The sequence below is a fragment of the Borostomias antarcticus genome (genome assembly GCF_949987555.1).
Source record: "Borostomias antarcticus genome assembly, chromosome: 4".
NCBI classification, from domain to species: Eukaryota; Metazoa; Chordata; class Actinopteri; order Stomiiformes; family Stomiidae; genus Borostomias; species Borostomias antarcticus.
The window spans coordinates 14,673,614-14,683,883 of record NC_140237.1 but is presented as its reverse complement, the minus strand read 5'-3'; the positions used below and the strand labels follow the sequence as shown (position 1 = coordinate 14,683,883).

Below are 10,270 nucleotides of genomic sequence, written 5' to 3'. Positions count from 1 at the left end.
TCTCTAAACCTCCGTGTGCTCTAGCAGGGTTCTCTAAACCTCCGCCTGCTCTAGCAGGGTTCTCTAAACCTCCGTGTGCTCTAGCAGGGTTCTCTAAACCTCCGCCTGCTCTAGCAGGGTTCTCTTAACCTCCGTGTGCTCTAGCAGAGTTCTCTAAACCTCCGCCTGCTCTAGCAGAGTTCTCTAAACCTCCGCCTGCTCTAGCAGACTTCTCTAAACCTCCGCCTGCTCTAGCAGAGTTCTCTAAACCTCCGCCTGCTCTAGCAGAGTTCTCTAAACCTCCGCGTGCTCTAGCAGAGTTCTCTAAACCTCCGCCTGCTCTAGCAGAGTTCTCTAAACCTCCGTGTGCTCTAGCAGAGTTCTCTAAACCTCCGTGTGCTCTAGCAGGGTTCTCTAAACCTCCGTGTGCTCTAGCAGGGTTCTCTAAACCTCCGCCTGCTCTAGCAGAGTTCTCTAAACCTCCGCCTGCTCTAGCAGAGTTCTCTAAACCTCCGTGTGCTCTAGCAGAGTTCTCTAAACCTCTGTGTGCTCTAGCAGGGTTCTCTAAACCTCTGTGTGCTCTAGCAGAGTTCTCTAAACCTCCGCCTGCTCTAGCAGAGTTCTCTAAACCTCCACGCGTGCTCTAGCAGAGTTCTCTAAACCGCACACGTGCTTGACTACTGGGGTAAGAGAGAGACCGGCGGAGAGACTCACCTCATGTCCTGAATCAGGGAAACTTTGAGAGGCGGCATGGCGGAGCCGGCGTCAGACTTACGTCTCTCTGTGTCCTGGATGAAACCTGAGGAGCGTGAGATGGAGGGAGGAGCAGAGGCAGGGAGGAGGAGAGGGAGGAGCAGAGGGAGGGAGGGAGGAGAGGGAGGGAGGAGGAGGGAGGAGGGAGGGAGGAGAGGGAGAGAGGAAAGGGAGGAGGAGATGGAGGAGGAGAGGGAGGGAGGAGAGGGATGGAGGAGAGGGAGGAGCAGAGTGAGGAGAAGGAGGAGAGAGAGGAGGAGGAGAGAGAGGAGAAGGATGGAGGGAGGAGGAGGAGAGGGAGGAGAAGGAAGGGAGGAGAGGAAGGGAGGAGATGGAGGGGGAGAGGGAGGGGAGGAGACGGAGGGAGGAGATGGAGGAGGAGGGGAGGGGGGGAGAGGGAGGAGAGGGAGGGAGGAGACGGAGGAGGAGGGGAGAGGGAGGAGAGGGAGGGAGCAGATGGAGGATTGCAATTAAGGGTATATGACAGGTACAACTAGATCTACTACTACTGAGGAGCTAGAATCCAAGCATTCTACTCCCTTATTCTAGTATGAAGGATGTAACAATAAAGACATGTTGAGTGTTGAATGTACGTGAGGAAGGTCTCAGTGTGCCTGTAACCCTCCCAAGACCCCTTTAGTTAGACTGGGAGAAGGTTTCCATTATTCTAGGTTCTAAGAGGGGATTTGCTTGCTATTACCTTAAAACCACCCAAAAAATGACAGACAGCAGTCTTAAAATAAATAAATAAATAAATAAATAGTTATATTGTAATATTGTTACCTTAAATTATGAGTCTATTAGAAAGAGTGAATTACATTTCCATAGATGTACCAAATATTATAATTTATCTTAAAGATGAATTCAATAAACCAATTTACATAGGCCCTATGTGGCCTAATATAACCTTACTAAGCTACACTATCTAGTTCCCTGGAGGCGGTCTTTCATAACCTGGGTTACACACACACATGCCAAATAAACTTCAACTTGCACACATGGCAAATACGTGTAAACTTGAACTTAAACACAAATATGCATAGTTGAAGTTGAGCTGAGTTGAGGGCAGGGATGGAGGTCAGAGGTCACCTGGAGGCCCCAGACCGCCCGGCGTGGCGTCCTTCTTCTCTTTGCTCTCCTGGTAGTGGAGGAGGTGAGACCACAGGGCTGATTTACCCTGAGAGAGCACAGACACGCCTGTTAGTTAGGACTCTGCTGGTTATGGATGGGCTAGGCGTGGGAATGTGTGTGTGCGTGTGTGTGTGTGTGTGTGCATGTGAATGTGTGTGTGCATGTGTGTGTGTGTGTGCATGTGAATGTGTGTGTGCATGTGTGTTTGTGTGAGTGGGAATGTTTGCACGTGTGTGCACGTGTGTGAGTGAGAATGTGTGTGTGTGTGTGAGTGTGTGAGTGTTTGCGCGCGCGTGAGTGTGAATCCGTGCGTGTGTGTGTGTGTGTGTTTGCGCGCGCGTGTGTGTGAATCCATGCGTGCGTATGTGTGTGTGTGAGTGTGTGAGTGTTTGCGCGCACGTGTGTGTGAATCCGTGCGTGTGTGTGTGAATCCGTGTGTGTGTGTGAGTGTGTGACTGTTTGCGCGCACGCGTGTGTGTGTGAATCTGTGCGTGAGTGTGTGTGTGTGTCCTGACCTGTTTGACCTGCAGGCCGTGGCTCCAGATCCTCTCCAGCAGGTCACAGAGGCTGGCGATCAGCGTGTTCTCCTCCACCCCGGTGATGCTGACCTCCCCATGACCCAGCTCCACCGCCTCCCTGCCCATCTTCTCCACCAGCATACGCTTAGTCTGCACACACACACACACACACACACACATACACACACACACACAGACACACATACATACACACATACACACACACACACACACACACACACACATACATACACACACAGACACACACATACATACACACATACACACACACACACACAGACACACATACACACACACACACAACACACACACAGACACACACACACATACATACACACAGACACACACATACACACACACGCACACACACACACACACACACACATACACACACACAACACACACATACACACACACTCAATGTCAGACATTTGCTTCTAAGATACTCTGCTTGTCTCATTGTTACAACTTCCTCTTCTGTGGGTCTGTGGATGGATCTGCTGGATGTAGCAGAGCAGAGAGGTTATAACGCCTGAGTAGGACAGGTCATAGGTCAGGTCGTAGGACAGGTCGTAGGTCAGGTCGTAGGACAGGTCGTAGGACAGGTCGTAGGACAGGTCGTAGGTCAGGTCGTAGGACAGGTCGTAGGACAGGTCATAGGACGAGTCGTAGGACAGGTCGTAGGTCAGGTCGTAGGACGGGTCGTAGGACGGGTCGTAGGACGGGTCGTAGGACAGGTCGTAGGACAGGTCGTAGGACGAGTCGTAGGACGGGTCGTAGGACAGGTCGTAGGACAGGTGGTAGGACAGGTCGTAGGACGGGTCGTAGGACGGGTCGTAGGACAGGTCGTAGGACAGGTCGTAGGACAGGTCGTAGGTCAGGTCGTAGGACAGGTCGTAGGACAGGTCGTAGGTCAGGTCGTAGGTCAGGTCGTAGGACAGGTCGTAGGTCAGGTCGTAGGTCAGGTCGTAGGACAGGTCGTAGGTCAGGTCGTAGGTCAGGTCGTAGGACAGGTCGTAGGTCAGGTCGTAGGACAGGTCGTCAGCGTGGAGCACCTTGTTCCTGCACTCCTTCAGCAGCCCCTCCACGAACTTCCAGTTGGTCTGGGCGATGACCGAGGGGGACAGGTTGGACAGCTTGGGCTGCCGGATGGTGGTCCCCAGGTTCCTGGCCTCCTGGATGTACTTCTGCAACCACACAGAGGAGGGGGTCAGCCTGGGAGCAACACACACACACAGACACACACACACACACACACACAGACACACAGACACACACACACAGACACACACACACACACAGACAGACACACACAGACACACACAGACGCAGACACACACACACACAGACACACACAGACACAGACACACACACACACACACACACACAAGAACACACACACCGACACACATACACACACACACACACACACACACACACACACACACACATACAAACATGGATACAGCACTGGTCCAGATAACGCACCAAACTGCGGTAGGTAGATGTCTAGCAAGCAGCTGGCCACACTAAGGTTTTTAGTTTAGTCCCGTGAGGAGAGGCAGGGGGGGTCTGCGTCAGTCATGTCAGTCAGAGCTTCCTGTTTGGTTCAGTTACCACCGCTGGCATAGCCAGACCTGTCTCTAAACTTAGCTCACGCTGTGCCAGCGCTGGAGAAACATCTTTCTGGACCCATCACCATTAACACTCGTTGGCCGTACACCTACACGGCTTCATTTCTGATCACTGCACCTGTTAGTGAGATCATCTGCCCTGGTCCACAGCCCCCTGCCTGTTAGTGAGATCATCTGCCCTGGTCCACAGCCCCCTGCCTGTTAGTGAGATCATCTGCCCTGGTCCACAGCACCCTGCCTGTTAGTGAGATCATCTGCCCTGGTCCACAGCCCCCTGCCTGTTAGTGAGATCATCTGCCCTGGTCCACAGCACCCTGCCTGTTAGTGAGATCATCTGCCCTGGTCCACAGCCCCCTGCCTGTTAGTGAGATCATCTGCCCTGGTCCACAGCCCCCTGCCTGTTTGCATTGAGTCTTAAATGCTTTTAATGTATTTCTGTAATGTTGTGTATGTGTGTTTATTTTTGTATTGATTCTTATTGTTCATTTGTGTATGTCTTTTCATTTGTTTAGGATTTCATGTGCGCCGACCTGTTTAACAGTGGACGGGTTTTAAGAACTTTAGGTGGATGTCGTGAGATTATTGGAATTATTAAAATCTAAGGTACCTGTTGTCGTCATTGCACGTGACCTACCGTTTTCCAGGAAGTTAGAAATTATATACTTTGATATAAGATTACAACAAAAGTAGAATTTTGTAATTTTTTGGGCATGCATCGTTGAATAGGTGAACACTATGACCAATTATGTGAACCAAAATGGGACAGAATGCTTTTTTCAGTTCAGTGCGACTTTAAGTTGATACGCTGCGTGTGTGACGGCCTGTGGAAGCTGATCTGGAGTCAGTATGGGAGAGGAGGTGGGGGGGGGGTGTCTAGGAGTGACTACCACATGGGGGAGGGCCATGTGGGCGTGGCATGAGGGTCACGCCCCGCCCACTACCGCACACATACCACATCGACAGTGACGGACTTTAGACAGGGCCTGAAGGCCTGGGAGAGCCAGTAGTAGTCTAGAAACAGCAGGAGCTGCAGACACGCCACATGCTGGGAGCGTGTGAGGAAGGACAGAGAACCACAGAACGTGAAGAAGACAAGCTGCAAAATATGAGACTTAAGAGAGAGTGAGTGAGAAGGCAAGAGAGAGAGAGAGAAAGAGAGAGAGAAAGAGAGAGAAAGAGAGAGAAAAAGAGAGAGAAAGAAAGAGAGAGGGAGAAAAAGAAAGAAAGAGAACGGGAGAGAGAGAGAAAGAGAACGGGAGAGAGAGATAAAATGAGGCAGAACAACAGAAAGGCTCATGCAAGCAAAAAAAATTAAAATAATAGTAAACAAGACTATAATTCAAACATGCCAGGAAGGTTAGATTTAAAAGGAATTCTTATGAGTGAGGGGAAAAAACATGGAACATAACACATATCTAAATGTGTTGTAAGACTATTTAAACCCCAGGGCCCAGACCCCTTGACCTCTGACCTCTCTCTGGTCATTGTCCAGGTACAGGTGTTCAGCGTGCTGCTTCTGTCTGTCCTTCCTCCTCCACTGAGCCGGGGCGCTCCGCTTGGCCCACCTGCAACACAACCAGGCAACGCTCCTTAGGCCAACAGGACCGCCCAAAGCCATACTGTACTACTATCGAAAGACGGCACGTAGCTCTCATCGTTATCAATCACACTAGATGAGCCAGTCTCTCTGGAGTGGAGGGGTAGGGCTGGGTTTAAAAAATTGATTCATCGATTCTGAATCAAATGATTCTGAATCGATTCATGAATCCCAAAATCAATCTTTTATTTAATGAATGAATAAATGAAGGAATGAATAGTTCATTAATTCATTCAATGATTCATTCATTCATTCATTTTTGGAAATCAGTATTGATACCCAGCCCTAGTATTGATGTGTTGCATAACTTGGCAGTCATGTAATTAAGGTTACAGCTAAAAAGTGTTTTAGTAACACTAACCCAATCAATATCGAATCGAATTGAATCGTGATAATCGATTCTGAACCTTGTGAATCGGAATTGAATCGATTCTTGAAATTCGAATCGATACCCAGCCCTAGAGGGGGGGGGGTAATGTGGAGCGTACTTGTTGCTGGGGGGTCCGGTGGAGAGCACGTCCGCCTGCATCCTGGGGAAGAAGCCGGGCTCGTAGCGCCCCTGGCCGATCTTCATATCCAGCAGGTGGGGGTGCAGCGCCGTGTGGTCGATCTTCGCCACACGCATCTCGATGGCCTTCTCTGGGGGTGTTTAGAGAGGGAGGGTGGATGGTGAGGTACTCTCAGAGACAAGCAGATAGCTCCATTATCAGCATGCTCACAGCAGGGTATTAAAAGAGTGTTATGTCAGCGCTAACCCACTCCACCGAGGCCGGCCGTGGGTGAGTCACGCAGTAACGCTGGAGGAAGAGATGTTATGTTCAGATTCACCACGGGAAGCTCCGCCTCCTTCACGCCCCCACACCTGCACGCTGTGAGTAATCACCACCTGGCTGTCATTGTCACCCCGTCATCATCATCACCCGGCTGTCACCCAATCCTCGTCATGATAGCGTTAGTACACACACAATATCTGTCCTGATGAAGGTCTAACCGAAACGTTTGTGTGGGAGTGTGTCATTTTTCATTTGAAACTTTTAAGGGGATTTACTCCCAGCACCACAACAATGTGAGAGTGTGCATGTTGGTATTTTCACTTGGAGGTTAGTACACACCAGCTGACACACATGCACACAACACATTACATCATAGTTTAGAGAGGACTCTGAGGCCTTCTGAACAGCTACAGTAGAATGTGGTTAACTAGATATATTCAGTGAGAGAGATGCTGCTTTGAGATGCTGTTGAAGGAAATCGTCCGTCTCTCTCAAACGATAACGATGATGCGTCTCAAGCACGTAAAGTGACCCGCCACCAAGAGGAACCAGGGGAAACGAGAAACAGGCAAAGTATTACGAAGGTGAGCGTTGTCGTTCCCTAGCCCGATGGACTGAGGTCCAGGGGCGACAAAATCAACTTTCTCATCGCTTTTTAAGGAGGTTATCTGAAAACAAGAACAGTTGTGACCCTCAGACGAAGGGTAGAACAAAATAAAAAAGAAGCTAATTTCTGTGAGGGTTGTGTGGAGAGAGGACTGGAGGAGGTGTTCGTTTTTTCATATTTAATCTTAACGCACCATCTGGTTCAGTCATCCACAGCCCCTGGTGTGTGTGTGTGTGTTTCCTGCACTCTTACCCGCCTCGTCGATGTTGGTGCACCTCTGGTACATGGACGTGCGCAGGGTTGGCGTGCGCACGTTGAGGAGGCGGATCTTGTCGACGCGCGCGTCGAACACCCTCAGCGAGTGCTCCTTGTCCTCGTCGTCGTGGCAAAGGATCTTGCTGTCGATGAAGGAGGCGAACATCTGCGTCTCCAGGAAACGGGACAGGAAGGGCAGATAGGGCTCGGGTTGGTCGGAGAGGAAGGAGGCCTGGAGGGGACAAAAATCACAAATGGTAAAATGGACTGCACTTATATAGCGCTTTTCCACCTTAGCGGCACTCAAAGCGCTTTACAATGGCCTCTCATTCCCCCATTCACACACCAATGGCGGTAGCTGCCATGCAAGGTGCTAACCTGCTCATTGGGAGCAATTTGGGGTTAGGTGTCTTGCTCAAGGACACTTCGACATGTGGACAGTCGGAGCTGGGATTCGAACCACTGACCCTTCGATCACTGAACGACCCGCTCTACCAACTGAGCTACAGCCGCCCCCCAAACGCAACTTTAACACGTTTAAGAACACAGAGAGCTACAAAGACCTTCAATACCAGTGACAGTGAAACTAACAATGAAAAAATTCAGTGTCCGGGAGGTTGGTTTCCTGTTCTCACCTTGTCGAAGTTCTGCATCTGCTCCCGGTTGCTGAACCAGGACTCCTTGTCGTGACTGGGCTGGATGACGAACACCTCGTAGTCGGCGAACATCTGTGTGAAGCGGTTGGCGAAGACTTCTCGCACCTGTATGTTGAGCCGGTGCATCTTCAGCTCTTCCTCGTCACATTGTGGCCTCACATCCTTGTTCCCACTGGCCTCGTCCTCCTTCACGTCCAGCTGGAACACACATGCACACACACACACACACATACATACATACGCACACACACATACGCACACATACACACACACGCACGCACACACACACACACATACATACACAGGGGACAGAGACACCGCAGGTCAGGACAACAGAACAACAGACAGGGTAGTACAGTACATTCTTAGAATAGAATATACTTTATTGTCCCCTCAGGGAAATTTGTCTTGGACTCGTTTGCTGCACAAATAAACTCTATACGTATTCTTGAGATGATTTAAAGAGCAGGGGATGAATATAGTAAAGGAGAATGATGGGCTTGATGAGAATGGAAGTGAAGAAAGCCACACAGGGTTCGTAGTTCCCTTCATGTTATCTCATCCCAGTGGAAACTCAGCCGGTCAGTGATACGGGCCGTGGGAAAGGAAGTCTCAGATACTTTGTTTTGAATTATGGTCCAAGAAAAAAAGACGTCACCGAGTGAACTGAAGATCTCAACATGAGGGTTCAAAGAGCCATCAACAACGTTCACTGAAGAATACTCATAATCAATCAATCAATCAAACAATCAATCAATCAATCAATCAATCAAAGCTTTATTTGTATAGCGCATTTCATACCCAGAGGCAACACAATGCGCTTTACAGAGAACAAGGGAGGTGGGCATACATCCCACCCCTACATATTCCAGAGGGAAGCAAAAAAACAGTAATCACCGGGGGCCAGATAAGTGAGCTGTAAAAATTCTTCCCTGACCCCTCTCAACAAGGCGATCGAGCAAGCTCCTGGAGTATGTTTGTCTACCGGCTAAGAAAGCACTGCTCACATGAAAGAAACCTGACCCACTGACCGGTGTCCAATAACGTGTCTCTTCACGCCCCTTATCCCAGTTAAAGCAGTGACCTTACTACACTAGTGACCCTGACCGAAGGGCTATATGCAGGCGGTCAGACCAGGGCAATCCCTTCAGGCAACGCTAAGACCACCCACAGGTCCGTAAGCTGCTTAGTCCCAAGACACAGACGGGCAAAGAGGGAGAGCTGGTCTTGTTAGAAGCTAATTCGTCCATTCATCTGTCTGTAACGCGATTCTGCTGGAGCATAACTACCTATTACCAGAGGCCCTCTGTGTTGTGTTCAAGCCAGATGCTAATTAGGCTGTTTAATCAGGGCCAATTTAGCGTTGATGGCAACGTGGTGGACCTCTGCTCAGCCATCGGGAGTGTAATACTGAACACTCTCAGTAATACTGACCACTCTCAGTAATACTGAACACTCTCAGTAATACTGACCACTCTTAGTAATACTGAACACTCTCAGTAATACTGACCACTCTCAGTAATACTGACCACTCTCAGTAATACTGAACACTCTCAGTAATACTGACCACTCTTAGTAATACTGAACACTCTCAGTAATACTGACCACTCTCAGTAATACTGACCACTCTCAGTAATACTGAACACTCTTAGTAATACTGAACACTCTTAGTAATACTGAACACTCTCAGCCAGAGACCAAGACTGAAGCAAAAGGGCTGATCTGTCCACCTCTGCATATCACTGCTCTAAAGACTATAGACAGTTGAGCTGTTTTTGTGTGTTTTTCTATACTGAGGTGAGGTTTTACAAATTTAAAGTATCATTTTTAGTGGTTCCTTTAAAACACAGGGTTCCCACATAAAGAGCAATGGTGTGTTTGTTAGGGAGAGACCCAGAGAGAGACCCAGGGAGAGACCCAGCTGCTCTCACCTTCTCCAGGCTGACCCCCGTCCTCTTGACCAGGGCCTGTAGTCTGGCGATGGTCTCGTTCTCTCTCAGGAGCAGCGAGTTGAGCGGCGAGCCCGCCAGGTTCCCGTTGCGCTTGTCTGTTACCATGTCGACGGAGCGGAGGCCTTTGGTCTTGGCGGGCCCCTCGCTGCCGAGCAGGCTCCCCTTGGGAGGAACCCCGCAGGACTGGAGAACCTCAGAGATCTCCTGGATGAACTCCAGCTTGTTGGGGAACTGGGGCAGGTCCTCTGGCAGTTCGATGAAGTGGTTGTCGATGTCCACGAAACACAAGTTGGCCTGAAATAACACGAGGGCTCTCGTAACTACATGTATATGAATTACATTATAGAATCAACAAAAAAGTGCAGGCGCTGTGTGTAGGCAACACTAGTGATGA

At 49.7% G+C, this 10,270-nt stretch overlaps 1 protein-coding gene across 2 annotated transcripts in view; it reads right to left on the bottom strand.

Annotated features, from left to right (window-relative positions):
* dennd5a (DENN/MADD domain containing 5A) overlaps window positions 1-10,270 on the bottom strand; it is a 54,721-nt gene that overhangs the window by 8,634 nt on the left and 35,817 nt on the right. For both annotated transcript variants that reach the window (XM_084436951.1, XM_084436952.1), the window contains exons 6-14: window positions 9,856-10,170; window positions 7,904-8,122; window positions 7,266-7,500; window positions 6,122-6,272; window positions 5,508-5,601; window positions 3,458-3,589; window positions 2,379-2,531; window positions 1,822-1,909; window positions 694-778 (exon numbers count right to left, since the gene is read on the bottom strand). In XM_084436951.1, coding sequence (XP_084293077.1) covers window positions 694-778; window positions 1,822-1,909; window positions 2,379-2,531; window positions 3,458-3,589; window positions 5,508-5,601; window positions 6,122-6,272; window positions 7,266-7,500; window positions 7,904-8,122; window positions 9,856-10,170 — 1,472 coding nt within the window. The remainder of the gene's footprint in view (window positions 1-693; window positions 779-1,821; window positions 1,910-2,378; window positions 2,532-3,457; window positions 3,590-5,507; window positions 5,602-6,121; window positions 6,273-7,265; window positions 7,501-7,903; window positions 8,123-9,855; window positions 10,171-10,270) is intronic.